At 38.9% G+C, this 19,297-nt stretch overlaps 1 protein-coding gene across 1 annotated transcript in view; it reads right to left on the reverse strand.

Annotated features, from left to right (window-relative positions):
• The window catches only part of ZSWIM6 (zinc finger SWIM-type containing 6), a 198,285-nt gene that overhangs the window by 62,233 nt on the left and 116,755 nt on the right, over window positions 1-19,297 (reverse strand). The window contains exon 2 of the mRNA XM_056112056.1: window positions 11,712-12,068. Coding sequence (XP_055968031.1) covers window positions 11,712-12,068 — 357 coding nt within the window. The remainder of the gene's footprint in view (window positions 1-11,711; window positions 12,069-19,297) is intronic.

Raw genomic sequence — 19,297 nt, forward strand, 5'->3', positions numbered from 1 at the left:
TTAAGTCAATTCCTAGATACTTGATATTTTGGGTAGTGTTTTAAATGGAATAGAGCCTTTGATCGCTGTTTCCTCTGAGTCATTCTTCATGTACAGGAATGTGACTAGTTTCTGTATATTGACTATTTATTTGAACATTTTCTCTTTTTTTTCCCTCATTAAGCTAGCTAAAGTTTTATTTATCTTGTTTATTTTTTTGAAGAATCAGCTCCTGGTTTCATTGATTCTTTGAATTGTTTTCTTGGTTTCTATGTTGTTGATTTCTGATCTAGTTTTCATTATTTCTCTCCTGCTACTTTTAGACTTGTTCCTCTTCCAGACTCCTGAGATGTGTTCAGGTTGTTGATTTGGCTTTTTCATCTTTCTTAATGCACTGCTATTAATTTCTATTCAGTACTACTTTTGCTGTATCCTACAGATACGATAGCTTGTGTCTTCATTCTCATTAGTTTCAAGGAATCTTTTTATTTCTTCCTTGATTTTGATCCAATTATTGTTAAGTGGTGTTTTGTTCACAACTTCCAAGTGTTGCAGTTTTCCCTGTTTTATTTTTGTGTTAAGTTTCTACTTTCATGACACTGTGGTCTGAGAAAGTATTTTGTACAATTTTTGTACCTGCCTATTTGATCTGTCTAGCGGGAAAGTGCTGTGTTGAAGTCTCCCACTACTACTGTGTTTCTATGTTTCTTTAGGTTTGTGAGCAGAAGCTTTATGAACTCTGCTGAGCCTTCATTTGGTGGATAAATGTTGATGACAGGATTATTTGATCTACTGTTCCCCTGATCAATAAGTAGTGTCCATCACTGTCTCTAATTACTTTCTTTGTATTGAATGGAATTTTGTCTGATGTAAGTATGTCTGTCCCCACTATTTTTTGTCTTCCATTGTCTTGTATAATTGTTTTCTATCCTTTTACTTTAAGTCTGTATTTATCCTGAGAGTTTAGATGTGTTTTCTGTGGGCAGCAAGTGGGTGGATTTTCTTTCCTATTCCATCCAGCTACTCTATGCCTTTTAATATAAAGTCTATTTAAAACACACTAAATGAGGTATCTGTCTCAGGACACGTAAACTTTCATTGCTTTTATTCCTCAGGAAAAAACAAATTATGAGGAAATATTGAATTGACAGACAAGATACAGTCACAACTGGCATATGGTATGTTCAGTCTATGAAATTTGGGTTCTAATGGGGAAGTTAATGCTTTCCCTCCTCCTCTTTTATTTTTAAATAAGAGGCTACAGGTTGAAGGAAGGCGATGGCCTCTATCTGGGATGCAGGGTCACTTGGCCTGCCATGGGAGGGAGACATCAGGGCCATATATCCAGTGGTACCGGTACTGAACTCAGGGCCTTGTATACGCTAGGTATGTATTCTACCTCCTGAACTATCTTCCTTGCCCCTCTCTTGTTAACCTGATGGAAAACAAATTCAGACAGAAAACAGGAGTCAAAGGCAAGTTTTACTTCACAGTCTTCATTCAATCTATGATCTAACTTCTTTGTAACACTGTTGTCCAAATACCTGTTCTAATCACTTCTATGTATCTATTAAATTGTCAAGTCTACTCTATACAAAATTCCCTATCCTACAGTTTCAGTACCTATTGGGAAAGTTAAGAAACATTAAGTCTTCAACTTACAAAGACATTAGAGGGGCCAGAAAGATGGTGGAGGTGTTAAGGCCCATCCTTGTCCAATCTCGGAAACACACAGTTGCCTGAGCATTGCTTCATGTAGCCCTGGAGTCCCCCTACCCCTAGCACGGCCAGGAGGGTGGGCAAATTCCCAGCACGACAGGGTCTGTGTAGCACTACATCCTCAGGTCTGAAATGCTAGCTGGGTGGTCTCCCAGGATGAGAGCAAGGGGAGAGGGAGGTGTCACACTGCTACCTGTCTTCTAAGCTGAAGGCTAAATCCTGACATTAATCATGTGCACTAAGGGGAAAAGGCAATAGTAATCTTCAGTGATTCCAACTCAAAAAGAGGAAAAGAACTAGAAGACTGATAAAAAAAGAATGCTAAGGAAAATTCCATGTAGAAAAGACTTACATTTTATTCTTAATTAAATCATTTCATAGTGATGACTAACCCCTTCATTTCCATTTACAACTTTGTAATATGGAAGAGCCAGATTCTTTAACCCTTTCTACTTGGACAGTCAGTCCATATCATTCTACAACTGTGATGCAGCAGGGTACCCTCTCCAGGAGCTGTCGGAAGACAACATGCTTTTATCATGGAAACTAATGACAGAGGACACCCTGGCATGTGCCAGGCTCTGTTCCCTCAATGAGCCATCCCTACTGCTAAATGCCAAGGAAGTAAATAAGCAGCAGTATAATCATCATGTATCTCAGGGGACTGAAACAGGCCTGGCAGGGTTTATAGGCCCTCCTCTATTATTCTGCCCGATCTGACTTTATTACTCATCTCTTATTATCATTTAATTTACTTCAGAAGCTCAGTAATGCACTGATTTTCTTGTACAGAAATAATCGTGTATTTATACAGAGAAAAAGCAATAAAGCACTGTTATATTCTCTAGCACTTATGAAAAATGCAGTGTATAAGCAGTAGGTAACAGGTAAAGTCAATTTCCATTACTTAGCTAATATAAGTATTGGCACAGAAATATAAATATTTTAATGTAACGTTCTCAGAACATGTCATTTTTGCATAATCCAATCCTTTAGGTTTATTAAAACGATGTATGTATATGAGTTCAAGAATACTCTGCTCAGATGATAATAAGTTATTTCTAATTGGGTAAAGAGTAGTTTCCTTATCTATCCACTATTGCCTTAAAGACTTGTGTCAACTGCCACATCACAGTGACACTGATTACAAATACACACATTCTCCTAGCCCTGCCAGAACTTCCCACTTCTCTGGCTGCCCCTTTTTCAGGAGGAGAAAAAACAATCACTTGGTGCTGGAGTAATAATAAAGCAGGCAGGGTGCGTGCCTTGCACCAGGCCAACCCAGGCTCAATCTCTACCCTGTATGGTCCCTTGGGTCTTGCCAGGACTGATCCTGGGTGCAGAGCCAGCAGTAAATCTTGAATATAATCTTGAATATACCCAAACCAAAAAAAAAATTCTTTTTAATTAAAAACAAGCACACACGTATGAGGGAGATAATAGGCTCATCAGGCTAATGTAGAAAACGTTGGGATCAGTTAAAGGAGAGACTGGACTAAGGACTCTCTGTAAGATCTTAACACTTGGCCTTGTGCCAGAGACGGCTATAGGGTGGTGGAGTGTGAGGGATGACAAGATTTGGAGGTGACAGGAGAAAAGAGGAAGGGTACTGGGATAAAGAGCAGCTTCAGCATTACCCCAGTAAATTTCTCATGGGCTAGAGACTTGTGAGTTATCTAAGTTAAGAAAGATGAGGGGGAGAGGAAAAGAAAAAAAGTATCACCTGTGTATGACCAATGTTTTTTTTACAAGACTGCAAAATCATATTATAAAAGCATCAGCTTCTGTAATAGGTAAAACTTAGGGTAAAATTGGTCATGACAGGAGGGATATTTGGCAGAATTATAAATTTCAAAATGCATATATACCATTAGATCTGGCATTTCTGCTACTAAAAGCATTATTCAAAAATACTTCCTTGCACACAGTCCAAGAGATAGTACAGAGGTTAAGGAACTCGGTTTGCATTCCAACAACCTTAGTTCAAATCCTCAGCACTATATATGGTCCTCTGAGCATCAGGAGGGATGACTTCTGAGCAGAGTCAGGGATAATAACCTTGAGTACTGCCTGTGGTCTCAAAAAAATTTTTTAAAAGTATTTTCAAAGGGGCAGTGGGAGGTAGTTCAAAGGGCTGGAGCTTACATGCAAAGCTCAGCAAATTTGATACCCAGCACTGCATGAAGACCACCCAGTGTGGCCCAGCAACTGCCAGCATTGCTGAATCCTAGCCAGCATCACAATAGCCCGAGTCTTCAGGCCTGCAAAGTCAGACTTGAATACTGCCAGAGTGGGCCCTAGAGCCCGAGCACTGTTTGGGAGTCCCTCCACAGCAAATACTTGCCCCTCTCTCCTCCTTTCCTCTCTCCCACCCTACCCCACTCACACAGAGACTCAATGGTCACAGCATAGTACAGAATAGGGGAAAAGTGTAAACAACTCAAAATCATTCAGTAGATTAAGGTTATACGTGTATTCACACTATGGAATACTATCACCTTTAAAATGTAATAGATCTATTTGTACTGACATAAGATATTCAACATATTGAGAAGGAAAATGTTTAAACTGTCTTTGAAAAGATTAAATACATACCTGTGCACCAAGAATAATGTCTCATACAAACCACACTCTATGCAATGACTAGCTGGCAGAATAGGGAACTGCTGGAAATGAAAGAAGAGTTTGGGGAAGAAGGAGCCAATGTAGATTTGTCTTTTTATCTTCACATATTTCTATACTACTAGCATTTTTTCCAACATGAAGTCTTACTTTTTACTTTCAAGCTTCAGACTCATGCATTTTGAGATCCTTTTTTTTTCCTTACTGGTTTTTTTTGGGGAGGGGGGGCAGGAGGCATATCTAGCTGTGCTCAGGACTCACCCTTGGCAGTGGTTAAGAATCACTCCTAGAAGTGCTCAGGGGACCATATATGGTGCTAGGGATTACAATCCGTGCCAGCTGCATGCAAAGCAAACACCCTACTTGCTGTATTATCTCTCCTGCCTATTCAAAGCTATTTTAATTCTTCCCCATAGAATACATTTATTAATGATATTGTCCGTCAGTAGATCACACCTTTGTTTGACTGACAAGAATTCTCTATAATACAAACAGCACTCCTGTAATAGTCAAATTATCTTCCAAAGACACTTGGAAATACTGGTTACTAGTGCAAGGCCTGTTGCAATGAACATCCGCTAGGAAACGAAAGGAAGAGAGCTGGATACCAAGTTTTTGTCAGAGGACTCCCCTTTACCACTAGACAGGGAACATGTGTACATGTTGTTAAAGAGTTAAGTGTCTAAATACCTACTACAAATAACATGGAAAAAAATGACAGTGTTACCTTTTGGTCATCAAACTGTGAGTACCTATGACAGCTTAAGCGTCACCCTGAGACTACCAAGATGCACAGATCAGCTTCCATCCTAAGAAGTCTATCCTCAAGTAAAAATAAACTGCAACAATCATGACTGCCAACTGGGAGGACCTGGACTGAATAATATTTAATAGTGGTGATAGAGAAACATGCTAGGCTAAGTTAGCAGAGCAAGAAGGATTAAGTGGTACTTGTAGTATTGGTTTTAAAAGGACGATGGTAGAACAAACGCACATCTAATCAGCAGTAGAGGAGGGAAGTCAGGGATTGCGGCTGGGATGTGAGGTTCCTTTGGTGTCTCTGTAAAAACACCAGCACCCAAGCAGCAGTACAGAGAATTCAAGGATGTGTCACTCCTCACCTGAGATGTGAATAAATTCCTTCTACATCTGGCTGTCTGATGGTGTCTCAAGACACATGGCAGAGAAGTGAGGTAGGAGTACAATTTATTTGGGGACTGGTCTACGGTCTTTAGTAAAGGGTTACTGAAATGAACCCCCTCCTTTCCCTCTGTTCCAAGCTGGAGATGATACCATTTTAGCCTCTCAGATCACCTCTTTTTGGTGTAGTCTGCCTAATACCCTTGGGAGGTCGGTATCAGAATGAGCACGAGAAAAAGTAGAATATATTTATTTTAGAAAACCAGCTGATCAGCAACCCTGCAACTGGTTACTTTTCAACTGTGAAAACTTGCAGACACCACAGGTTAAAGTAAAACCAGTAATTCTTTTTATTATATTATACATGCACACATTATGACATTAAAATTCTTCCAATGCTGTTGGGGAGAAAAGGATCAACATTTTAATTATGAGAAAAATGAATCTCACCCAAGGTCAAGTAGGTAATACACAGACAATAATGAACTCTAGGCATCCAGATTTGAGTTCTGTCACAATTTATCAATCTATAACAATCTCCTCTAATGAAAGACCAGCAAAGGTTGAACTGAATTAAAACAGTAAGGTGAGCAGTTAGATATAAGCATCTTTCATAAAGAATATGAAATATGAAGCTGGAAATTATTAGAAAACAAAGCCTAGAGTAAACAAATTTGCTTTAAAAGAGCAAAACTTCACTTTGTAACCTCCTGGGAGAAGCATGATCTCATAGTCAATACTTAGCATACAGTGGCTAATTTATAATCTAATAACAATTATGGAGAAACTATGAAAATAAACTGAATAAGGGACAGGGATGGGGTTCTGATACAGCACTTGCCTTACATGTGTGAAAGATTCTGGGTTCAATCTTTAGCATGGCAAAAAAAAAGTTTACTTATTAGAACACTATTACACTGAGCAAGTCTATAGTCCAATTATTTTTTCTGAATTTGTGACCTTGAATAGATCACTAATCCATTCTTCTTGTCTCATTGACATAAAAAATATACAATTATAAACTTTCAAAGCTGAGTTTACAATAAAGGGACAGAGTTTACAATAGAGGGAGGGAGGGAGGGAGGGAGGGAGGGAGGGAGGGAAGGAAGGAAGGAAGGAAGGAAGGAAGGAAGGAAGGAAGGAAGGAAGGAAGGAAGGAAGGAAGCAGCCCACCATAGAGATAGGCAGTGGGCTGGGAGGGAAACTTGAGGACACTGGTGTAGGCAGTGGACACTGTTGAAGGCACTGGTGTTGGAACATTATATACCTGAAACTCAGTCATGAACAACTTTGTAAATCATGGTGACTCAATAAAAAAGGGAAAATTTTAAATTTTTCAAAATAACAAGGAAAAGGAATAGAATTCTAAGAAACACTGGGTTAATTTCATAAGGAAAGGTAAAAACTAACAACAATTTAAAAAGTAAAAGTAAAGGCCCTCCCGTTGATCGTCGATTTGCTCGAGCGGGCCCAGTAACGTCTCCATTGGAGACTTTGCTGTTACTGTGTTTGGCATATACGTCAAGGGGAGCTTTCCAGGCTCTGAGGTGCGGGCGAGATACTCTCTCTCCGAGTGGGGCGGAGGAATCCAACTCTGGTCAGCCATGTTGGTTGCGTGCAAGGCAAACGCCCTACTGCTGTGCTATCGCTCCAGCCCTAATGACAACAATTTAGATTTATAAATTATACTGCTTTCTCCTGAAAAGGATTTAGATAGGGTAAACTTCACTATCTTTAGGATACATACCTAAGATTACAGATTCTAAACCCTACCCTAACCTTGCTTATTTAACAAGATAAAAGCGCTTCTTCATAAAGAAAAAGGAACTATTTTCTAATATTCATGCTCAAGACATTTTCCACAAAAATATCTTGTGTGTGTGTGCGTGTGAATATATATAGGCTTACTCTTCAAGCCTGTGTTCTCCCTTAAACACATAACTTGCTTATTTCTATGTCTCTTCTTGATCTTTCAAGCTCATATTCTCTCTCTCTCTCTGTCTCTCTCTTTCTTTCTTTTTTGCTTTTTGGGTCATACCCAGCGATTCTCAGGGATTACTCCTGGCTCTGCACTCAGGAATTACTCCTGGCAGTGGTTGGGGTACTATATGGGATACAGGAGATTGAACCCGGGTCAGCTGCATGCAAGACAAACACCCTACCCACTGTATTGTTGCTTTGGCTCTTTATAGGCTCTCTTGAATATACATTTCTTTCCTTTTCCCCCTCACATCGTTCTATGCAGGTTTCGTTCAATAAAAACTATCTTACTTTGTTAAAAAAGTTATTTTATATATGCATTCTATTATATAGATATAGATATGGGCTGGAGCGATAACACAGCAGGTAGGGCGTTGCATGAGGCCGACCTGGGTTCGATTCCTCTGCCCCTCTCGGAGAGCCTGGTAAGCTACTGAAAGTATCCCGCCGCATGGCAAAGCTTGGCAAGCTACCCATGACGTATTCGATATGCCAAACACAGTAACAACAAAGTCCCTAATGGAGACGTTACTGGGCCAGCTCGAGCAATTGATTATATATTTAATCATGAGAAAGTGATTCAAGAAGGAAGACGTATTCAATATGCCAAAAACAGTAACAAGTCTCACAATTTGTTGCGAGTCGTTACTGGTGCCTGCTCGAGCAAATCAATGAACAACAGGACAGTGCACTCGACAGTGCCACAGAGCAGATACAGATATATAAACTGCTTTTAAAACAGGTTAGAGGGAAAGGATGCAATTCTGTGGTAGATCGTTTGCCTTGCAGTGTGAGACTGGATTTGATCCTTGGCATCCTATTTCCCCACTTCCCACCCACCAAATATTACACCAACAGATGAGATGATGCTTTCAGTACAGATATTTTAAGGCAGGTGGGATCGTGAGTAAAATAACTGCAAAACATTTTCAATCCCACCGCTTACTAAATCATCGACCTAATAAAGTAAGATCCTCCATGAAGCAGATTTCCTATTTCAACACTGAAGGTCATGGCCTGCTTCCTACCTCTCTTGTTTTTCTAACACTTGTCACAGTAGGGTGGCAAGCAGGAAAGCAGCTCATGGGACTGGCCCATTTCCAGGCTGAGAGCAAATCTGAGGATAAATTAAAGTGTAGAGAAAGCTGGCGAAATAAACTGCTCTCATGAAGCTTTTCTCCTATAAAAGTTGTCTGAAAATATCTTTAAATCTAACTATTCTCTCCTTGCCATTTAAAAAAAAGTCTTTCCTTCAGATTTCAGAAACTAAATAAGATACACAATGTCATGTAAGAGTATTCACACATCCAATTTTAGCTTACATGTTTCATGAGCCCCACACTTTCAACACGGACTAAAAACACTTTTAGGTAAGAAATTCTGGGGGTTGACCTTCAAAATGTCGAAGGGCAGAACAAACCAACTGTTGATGTGCACCTCCGATTATACTGAAACTGAGAACAAAATGACCCTAGCAGAGAGTGTGAATCAAGAAGACAGCCAGTCAGTGGGCAGGAAAGGAAGGGGTCAAGGTGCTTGTTCTGAATAGCTCCCCTTCCTCCCCGCCACCCCCACCCCCAGTTTACCTCCCACACCACAAGGGTCCGAAGTCTAGAGCACCAGGAGTGGCCCAAGTACAGCAGGGTGTGCCCTTTAAGTAAGCAGGGAAAAGAAAGAATGCATGGAAGTTTAAGAAATAGTATATTTTATTCTTCTTCCTCTAAAGAATGTAATAAGAAGCCTCAAATAAGATCCTGAGAAATTCCTTAGATGATTGTTAGTAAGCTTGAATTTTAACAAAGCAGAAAGCCTGAGACAGATGCCATGACAGAAGCAGAAACCTACTTGAGAAAGTCCTTAAGTGCATGTGCTCGTGGTGGGTTCAAGGTACTTTGGTGGCAAAGTTGTTTACATTCTGTTATTTAACATTGGCAGACTCTACCAAGTGAAATGCTTTACACACCTTATGATAACTACTTTAATACAGCTGAGCCTAACATGGGGAGCACTAGAAGAAATATTGCTACATGGAGTTTCCTCTTACATAAAAATCATGTTAAAAGTATTGCAAGGCTCCAGGAGACTTGTAAAGAATGCTCACAGCAGCTCTGTTCAAAACAAGGTCTATAGCCAGTTGGAATGGGAAAATAAACAATGGTGTTCTCAGCGTTATACTACTGGTGAATTGTGCAGTCCAATAAGGCAGCCACTAGACACCTGTGGATACAAAGTACTTGCAATATAGCTACAATATTATTTGAGATATGCCTAAGCATAAAGCAGACACTGTACTTCAAAGAAAATGAAAAAATAAAACATCCGTTTTTTTGTTGGACTTAATTTCTGTGAACTAATATCTGAATATACTTGACCAATGTTTTGGATATTTAGATATAAATGAAACATTGTTAAAATTACTAGATTTTTTCTAAAGCAAGACACCAATTGGATATTTAGATATAAATGAAACATTGTCATTAAAATTACTAGCTCTTTTCTAAAGGAAGACACTAGAATATTTTAAACATGTGACTCACACTGTATTTCTACTGGACAGTAAAACTGCAGAGCAATGGAAATGAGTGAAATATAATGAAATGAAACAGTGTGGTCAATTCTTTTTTTTTTTTTTTTTGGCTTTTTTGGGTCACACCTGGCTATGCACAGGGGTTACTCCTGGCTCTGCACTCAAGAGTTACTCCTGGCGGTGCTCAGGAGACCATATAAGAAGCTGGGAATCGAACCCAGGTCAGCTGTGTGCAAGGCAAACACCCTACCCGCTGTGTGATCTCTCCAGCCACTGGGCAATTCTTATAAACATAGTTTTAACTGAAAAGTCAGGCACAAATTTAAATCTAGATTAACTAATTAACTATCAGTATTTAATAAACTAAAGGCTATTACCATAAAACTCAGGCGATGGTCAGCAAAGATAAGTGACAGGGACTCCAAAAGGTGAGGCTTAAGAAATGTTCTCAAGAGCTGAAATTGGTCTGTTTCTTGGCCTGGATGCTGCATTTACTTGTTCATTTACACATTCCTACAATGTTCTACATGTTGTAATCTCACAGTTTATGAAGTTTTAAAGACATGGTCTCAAACTACACTTCTTAAAACCCTTATTTACTGTATCAAGTAACAGCTTTTGGGGGAAATAAATCCAAAATAAAGATTCATGAATGATACTACTGGGCCCCAAGTTGCATCTGAACTGTCTTTTTCTTCAGCACACTTTTAACTATTTTCAAAATTATGTTTAACTTAAAAACACAAATATCTATAAAACACAGTAACAAGTCTCACAATGGAGACGTTACTGGGCCCGCTCGAGCAAACAGATGAACAACAGGAGGACAGTGCTTTAGATAATATCTTATATTAATATATTATACAAAATAAGCAGTGGATACAAGTTACAGGTTTTTTTTTAATTTTTTTGGTTCTTTTGAAGCAAGAAAGTTTTTGTTGAAACTTATTTAGGAAGATGTGAGGGAAGAGAAAGGAGATGTACGTGAGAGAGAAATTAAGCTTCTCAATACGTGGAAATAAGCAAGCAAAGAAACAGAGACAAGCAAGCAAGATACATGTTCAAAGGAGAACATGGGCTTGAAGAGCAAGCCTACACAGATATTCAACATTTTGCATACACATATTTAGGAAAAAAATGAGATTATATGTTCAATGTATAAAAAATATAATCTGTTTTCCAGTGCAGGGAGTGACCAGGGCCTTTCCCATGCAGATCAAGTAACCTGTTATGCTACATCCCCAGCTCCATTATTTCTTATACACAATGATATTTGTATCCTAAGTTCTCAATTAGAAAAGTAATATTTTATAATCATGATTTTTAATAAATTTCTCAATAGGAAGTAACCTATAATTTTTCTACTTAAAAAATAAATTTCAAAAAATAGGAAAAAAGTATGCACAAGTCAGTTTACAGGTAGTAATTAATAACGGTGAATTCAATGGCTTAATGTTTTTCATAATTAGTATCTCATACTTAGTAAGATTTTATAAATACAACAGTTTAAGGGCCAAGATTTAGTAAATGAGAGTTCTTTTGAGTACATAAGGCTTGCGAGCTACTGGAATGAATAACATACTTCTAAAGAAATGACGCAGAATGTAAAAAATCATTTTCAGCTCTTTAAAAGCAAAGCTGATACTGCCACCTCTAAATCATTTTTAAGTGAGTTATATTTATAAATAATCCAACAAAAAAATCCAGAGAATAAAGTTATAAAATAAGTGTCTAGACTCACCATGAACTTGGTTGATTTCTGAATTCTGGGAAAGAATTTCATCTGCTAATTTCTGAGCTGTTGGCAAAACTTCTGTATGGTGCACTGTGATCAAATACTGTACAAACTTTTGTAGTTGGTCTCTATTCATTTGAAAGAGAGTCTCTGAAATGGGAAGGTGAAGTTTGACCTGATCTGGCTTGCGGATGCGGTATAAAGACAGCGCCACAACATGAGCACAATAAAATATGTCCTTGTTCCCACAGCTGCACGTCACTGAGGTAATCTTGCAACGATCAAAGCTGATGGCCACATTGCAAACAGTTTCTGGCTCTGATTGCATTGCAGGTTCTGTCACTGTGCCGCTCAAGTGGAAACCTACGTGAAAGAGAGAAAGGAGATTGTTCAGTTTCTGCATTAAGGTACAGGAAGTATTTTTTATTTTAATTAAAGTACAGCAAGCCAGAAAAACATTACAGGCTTCAGTAATAATGTGAATAATAATAATAATAAAATAATCTGAAAAATTATTTTCAAGTGAAAATATTGGTCACTCAAACCCAATTCCCTCCTCCTCCTCACACATACACATCTTACAAGTGAAAGAAAAGAGGAAAGAAAGAAAGAAAGAAAGGAAAGAAAGAAAGAAAGAAAGAAAGAAAGAAAGAAAGAAAATTTTTTACACAACCGTATGAAAACACCCCCCACTGTACATACATTGCCATCAGGCATTAGAGAACTGTTTTAACTACAATACTAATCAGCCATCACTGCCTAAGTCTGAATCTGTTGTATACCTGAGAAAAATCTCCCCAGTGCTGTAATTTCCTTCCCTTTAAAAAACACTTTTAAAAAGTGGAGAAGCAAGCCCAGCTCAACCAACTTCTCTGTTCTCTCTACCTTCGTAGGTCTGGTAGGTCACTAGGCACCTCCAATCAGCACTGCAACTCTGAGGGCTGTCCCATTCACAACCTTTGGCCAGAGGAGGCTCTTTTATTTAACACTCTACCCATTCCATCACATGCTCCACAGTCTTCATATAGCAACACGCATGATCGGTGTCAGCTGGTGAAACTGCAGAGTCCACTGCTTACCGCAGCAGTCACAACTGCTTTCTCTCCCATCAGAAAGGTAAAGACCAGGTGCGCAGAATTCACCCACGGGCCTTTCCACAAAGTTTCTACTAAAACCACACAGGAATCCTCCACAGCCTATCTGACGAGTAAGTATCTGGCCAATGCTTATAATAATTCAGGGAAAAGACAATCATCTCACGTAAGCTAAAGATCCTACCCCCCATACCCCACCCCCACAACCTCGGATCACTATAGTTTACAGTTCAATTGGAAACTGCCTCCCACTTCTACCTGAGGGGGGGTGAGGGGGTGGAAGGGGTGGAAAGCAAGAGCTAGAGAGGGCAAGAGAGAGGGAGGAAGAAGAGAGGAGAGGGAGGAGAGAGGAGAGGGAGGAGAGAGGAGAGGGAGAGAGGGGGAGGGGAGAGAGAGAGAGGTAGCTGCCACTGAGACAGGCGTTGGGGAGGGGTACGTACTGGGACAGAAACTGGGGACATCGGTGGTGGGAAATAGTCACTGGTGAAGAGATGGGTGTTGGAACATTATAGAACTAGAACCCAGTCATGAACAAATTGGTAACGGTATCTCTCTGTGATTAATTTCTTTTAAAAAAGGAAAGGAACTTGAATCTCATGAATTGGAAGTCTCCAGCTCTCCCAGCCTTCCATTATCTATGCTACTTGAACACCATTCATCAAGCAAGTCACCATGTGTTCAATTCCCCTCCACTCACACAGAGAAAGAGCTGAGGAATGCACCATAAGCTTACACTCACTTAATATCCACGGGAGGCCCAGATTATGACCAAAAAATAAAATCAAATAAAATCAGTGGATCAAAGTCCAAACCATTCCCAAAACAATCTGTACACTAAGTGCAGGATTCTGTTCTCCATCTTTCACACTAAGTACATTCAAAGAAACAAGTTATCTTCAATGAAAATAGTCACCATAAACTAACCATTAATCTCATCTAGGTTAACAGTGCATTTTTCCTTTGGAATCAAGTCAACCCAAAGCCAAGACAACAAAGGCTCCGAAAGAGACTAGTTAGTGTTTAAATAGTCTTTTAAAGTTTGTAATGTCAGAGGTGCTTCAAAGGAGACTGCTTTAACAAAGAGAAGGCCCTTAGGAAAATATGATGAAATGGGAAATGACTTTATTTCATGTGATCTGTCCATGTCAAAAGGAAGTAAAGTGAATTCTTATTTCATATAATTACGTTGGGAAGAAACTCACTTATTATCCAATTTTATTACATCAAATATTGACTGTTTATAGTTTAAAAAAAAATAAAACTAGAAAATATTATGATTATGAAATAATTTTTCGACTGTACACAAAGGCAAAAATAAACACATTCATGTCTATCTTAGAGTCACACCTTTCATTACTCTAATACCACCAAAGAGTGAAAGATTTTATAAAAAATCATTTTTCCAAGTAATTCTAGATTAAAGGTAAAAGGTAAAGGTAAAGGCCCTCCCGTTGATCGTCGATTTACTCGAGCGGGCCCAGTAACGTCTCCATTGGAGACTTTGTTGTTACTGTGTTTGGCATTCGATATGCCAATTCTAGATTGTCTTTTTTAATTCCCAGACTCCTTTAAAAGTTCCAATCACTTTATAGGAAAAAAAATTATAGAAAAAAATTCTATAAGTTTTTATCAAGCTAAGTGAAATGAACCAGAAAGAGAGGGACAGACACAGAAAGCCTGTACTCATATGGGGAATATAAAGTAACAGAATGGGAGTCGAACACCCAAGAACAGTTAAGATAAGTACCAGGAGGTCTGCTCCAGGGCTTGGAAGCCGGCAACACAAGCTGGGGGAAAAGGCAGCTCAGATAGAGAAGGGAACGCTGAGGATGTTTGGAGGACTCGCTTGGGATGTGAGATGCGTGCTGAAAGTAAACTATAGACCAAACAGGATGGCCGCTCAATACCTCTATTGCAAACTACAAAACCCTGAAGGAAAGCGTGAGCAAAAGGGAATGCCCTGCCACGGCGGGAGGGGGGCGGTGTTAGGGTGGGGGTGGGAGGGGTACTAGGATCACTGGTGGTGGAGGATGGGCACTGGGTACTTGATCGTTCGTTGTATAACTGAAACCCAAGCACGAAAGTTTGTAAGTCTACAACTGTACCTCATGGTGTTTCACTGATAAAAAAAAATTGTAGAACTTTTAATTTCTGCTCTGCCACCATCCACAGCTAACGGGTTATTTGAGTATGTAAACCAAGAGAGGCAGGCAGCTCTCGTGGTACATGCAGATGGCAGCATTTATAAAGCTCCTACCCCCCAAGCACTTGGATCACTAGAGCTTACAGGTCAATTGAAAATTGTCTCCCACTGCCGCTGGTTGACAGCTGGTGGGGGAGCTGGGGGGTTGGTGCTTTCCTTTCCACCACCAGCTATCATTATGCATCCTTTCCTTTACTTCAGTCTTTGCCCTCCAGTTGGCTTGCACCTCTCATTTGTCTTAGCTTTATGGCATTATTTAACATTCATAAGTCTATCTGATTTGGGGCAGGCCGGGTGGCATCACCTTAATTCTAGAGAATGGAGTAGGTTGATGTTGCTAGTGGTGAAAGTAAAACGACATATGTAAGCCTGATATTATATTACTTCTAAAGACTGTGCAATTCCAGTCAATATGTAGAAATTCCATCTTGCCTTTAAGATTTTGCAGTAGTGTATGAGAAACCTTTGAAGTTCTACCAACTCAGACACTGTAGGTGGTCTTATATCATACCAGAGCACCAAAGGAGAAGCAAGAAATGCTTCTTCCTCAACAATCTCTAGAGGACTGCAAGATATCCTACCCCCCACCCCAGCAGATCTTCATCTCTGAAGTCTCTGAAATACTGGGTGAAAACATTCTGAGAATGAATTTTGTCTTTCTGCGGTTCTGACAAACCCAGAAGACAGGTGTTTTTAAGGATTGCAAACTAAAAATCTCCTTCTGGGATAGTTAGCTGATCCACAAGACACCTGAGGACAGGAAAGGCGGCAATCCTGCACTCTGATAAAACATAAACAAATAGCTATGTCCAAAGAACTAAAACTAAAGAAATTGCATAAACCATCTTGTCTAAATATACTTTTATTTTACAAAACATGATCTGTCAAAGCACTTAATCCCGTATGTGGAGACCTCACAGGGCAGACGGTTTTATCATCACCATGCCACCAGAGCCCAATAAAACAGCACTATTCACTTTCTCAGTGCATGAAAACTAAAGAAAAACAAGCAGATATCAGGCTCAGTGTTGAGCAGGCCTGGCTAATCCACTTTGATTCTACCAGGTCCTATGGCTGAAACAGGGCTGAGTGTTTTTTGGTCATGTTTTTTTTAGCTTCTGTGAATCTTGCTCCATTCACATGCAAAATGTAACAAGAAATACCTCCCCAGGTTGTTTGGGGGATTAAAATAAAATAACATATGTAAGCACCTGGCACATTGTAAAACTGCTCATTAAATTTTATTTCCCTTTCCTTCCCTTCTCAGCTGGAGAAGCAGGGAAGGGGTGTTAGATACACTTCCTTCATTCATCACACTTTTTCTATGCTACTGGATCTTGGAGAGAGGGGCTCTCACCCATGAGGTAGCTGGGAAAATGGGGTTACTAGAAGGATCATCACAGTGTGACTACAAAAGCAAATCAGAGGGAGATTTCAGAGTCAAACTTTGCTCATTTTCCTGTTCAGCACTACCAAACACAGAAATTGTTCAATTTTGTGAAGGAATATAGCGTTCGTGTGTATTTTCAAAAAAATATTGAGTGCAATCATTCTCTGTGCTAGGTATGCTACCAATCCTTGAGATCGTTCACTAAGTCCACAAAATTATTTTCCCATAATTATATGTGAGACATTAACTGCTATTAAAATTCTCTCTCTCATGAGTATACAATTCACTGTCCCTGGAGTTTCATGATGTGTATCAATACCCTGAGCAGAAAGATATACAGGAAACTCTAGCTCTTTTTTACAAAGACAGGCATTTATATATTTATATCTATATCTATATACATATAGGTACAAATATGTATATTAACTAATTCCATTCTTTTCACTGAAATACTTTAGTTTTAGGGGACTACAGTTATTATGTTTTCATAAAGGTATGTTATGCTTGTCAACAAGTATGATACTGTTATTGGATATATATTTTATTTTTTTACCTCAATTTTAATGTCAAATAATAAATATCAACAGGTATAATCCTTATAAACAAGAAGACTGATGTCTTCAATGATCGTGAAGTAAACCAGGAAGCTGAGAAACTGCTATTAAATAATTACTAAGAAATGACAGAATTTATTCTCTCCTCCAAATAATCTTAAAATGGTATTACTTGCTCTTGGGTCGTTATTTGCACAAATCATCTATATTAATGTCATTTTTTTTTTTTTTGCTTTTTGGGTCACACCTGGCGATGCACAGGGGTTACTCCTGGCTCTGCACTCAGGAGTTACTCCTGGCGGTGCTCAGGGGACCATATGGGATGCTGGGAATCGAACCTGGGTCGGCCGCGTGCAAGGCAAACGCCCTACCCGCTGTTCTATCTCTCCAGCCCCTTAATGTCATATTAAGGATAACTAATAAAAGTTTCCAGAAAGCAAATATTTAATTCACTGATATTTTTAAAATAAGGTTTTCCATCTTCAAGGTTAGATTTCAGTTGCATTTTGAAGTTGGTAAGAAGATTCATGGTAACAGAATGAAAAGACAACTTCTTAAAAAAATACACAAAGGCAGCTAGAACAACAGCCATCGCAGGATGAGTGCTTTGATGCAGCAAACCTGGGTTTGATCTCAGGCACCCTAAATGGTTCCCTGAACCCGCCGGGAGTGATCCCTGAATGCAGAGCCAGGAGCAAGTCCTGAGCATACCAGATATGGCCCAAACACACACACACACACACACACACACACACACACACACACACAACATCCACAGGATTGGCCATTTAAAGCATTTATGTGTATGTGCTCAGCTATCTAAAAGTAGTTACAAACTCAAAGCATTAGAAAATTTCTAAGCTAAAATAAACTGGTAGACATGAAATAAACAGACACTAAAAACTACTGCTTTTAGGGTACATTCTTTCCAGAAAAATATGCACTCTGTGCATGAGGCACTCAAGTAGCATATTCTTTGTTGAAAAAGAATTTAACAGAAGCACTGGTGTAGTACTTACACAAATACATCTTTCACCCTTTTCCTAAATAAAAAGAACCCCCAGGGAAATTAAAGGCAGAAACCAAGGCAATGTAATGTTATGGCTGAAAGAGTGGCAGGGGTTGAGAGAGGTTTTTGTATTTTTTTTTTAAAGCTTAGTCTAAAAAACGCAAAAGTGTTAACATTTAACACTCTAATAACAAAGTATTCATTGGTTAAACCTACAATGTTGGCTACATGGCTATACATATACAGAAAATAATGCCTGGTTATGTCTCTCTGGTAATGAAAATGAGTTAATTATTGGTCTCCCCAAAACCTTTTACCTTTCCCAGCTCCGACCAGTAATGAAGACAACGCAACATGCCATACTGAGAAATTCAACTTTAAAAACAAAAAGTTTTTATTTAAATCAAATTTAATTTCCAGTTCAGCTGGACAGACAAAAAGGCCCAAGATGGAGGCAAAAACTCAACTGAAAAGACAAGTTTTTTTTTTTGGTCTAAAATATAATATTCCTTCTCAAACTACGTAATTTTCTCAAAGGGAGATCCTAAATTAAAGAGACTGCATCCTGTGAACTGGCTAATTAAATCCTGTAACCCTAATTTCCAATACTAAGCTTAAACAGCTTATAGAGAGACATTAGGAGATTTTGCTGGCAATCACTAATGAAGTGGTTTCCATTTTTTCAGGAAAAAAAATTTTTAAAGGAAAAGTTTTCACTTTAAGCCCACCTTAAAAAATGCCTATTTGGCATAAGACTTCTTACACTTCATTAATATTTGAGAGAAAGACAATGGCAAATTAATGCAAAAACCAGACTGTAAATCGCAGCACACCATACAAACAACATAAAAATTTACGAAGCATGCACTGGACGGGCCCAGCCAAGAATCCCCAGCGGCATTCTGATCAGGATCTGTTTTGCTTTCTCATTAATGTAGATTCTTGCACCATTTCATACAAGGATTCATATGACAAAAATAACTACGTTATATACGAGTGGAACTGGTTATTTTCGAATTATTTATTTATTTTTGTTGAAAATGCCATTATCCACTAAGTTAGCTGTCTATGCAATAGGCACCAGAAAGTACAGCGTAGATGGCTACAAAGATACCAAATTTAAACAAAACAAAACTCCTCAGTACTGTCATGCCAAATTCTGAAGTATGTAAGAGTTTCCCACCTCCGCTATTATCATCATGTAACTTTTCCAGAATTCTTCTGTGCTTTAAAATGCCTATATTAGGAAAACAAACATCACCAAGCTTCTGGGTGAAATCAAGGAGGTTAATAATCCAAGTCAGGATTTGAGTTATTTGCACTTTGCAAGGTGTTTGGCCCC

The sequence above is a fragment of the Sorex fumeus genome, unplaced genomic scaffold (assembly GCF_029834395.1).
Source record: "Sorex fumeus unplaced genomic scaffold, SorFum_2.1 ptg000015l, whole genome shotgun sequence".
In the NCBI taxonomy this organism is placed as follows: domain Eukaryota; kingdom Metazoa; phylum Chordata; class Mammalia; order Eulipotyphla; family Soricidae; genus Sorex; species Sorex fumeus.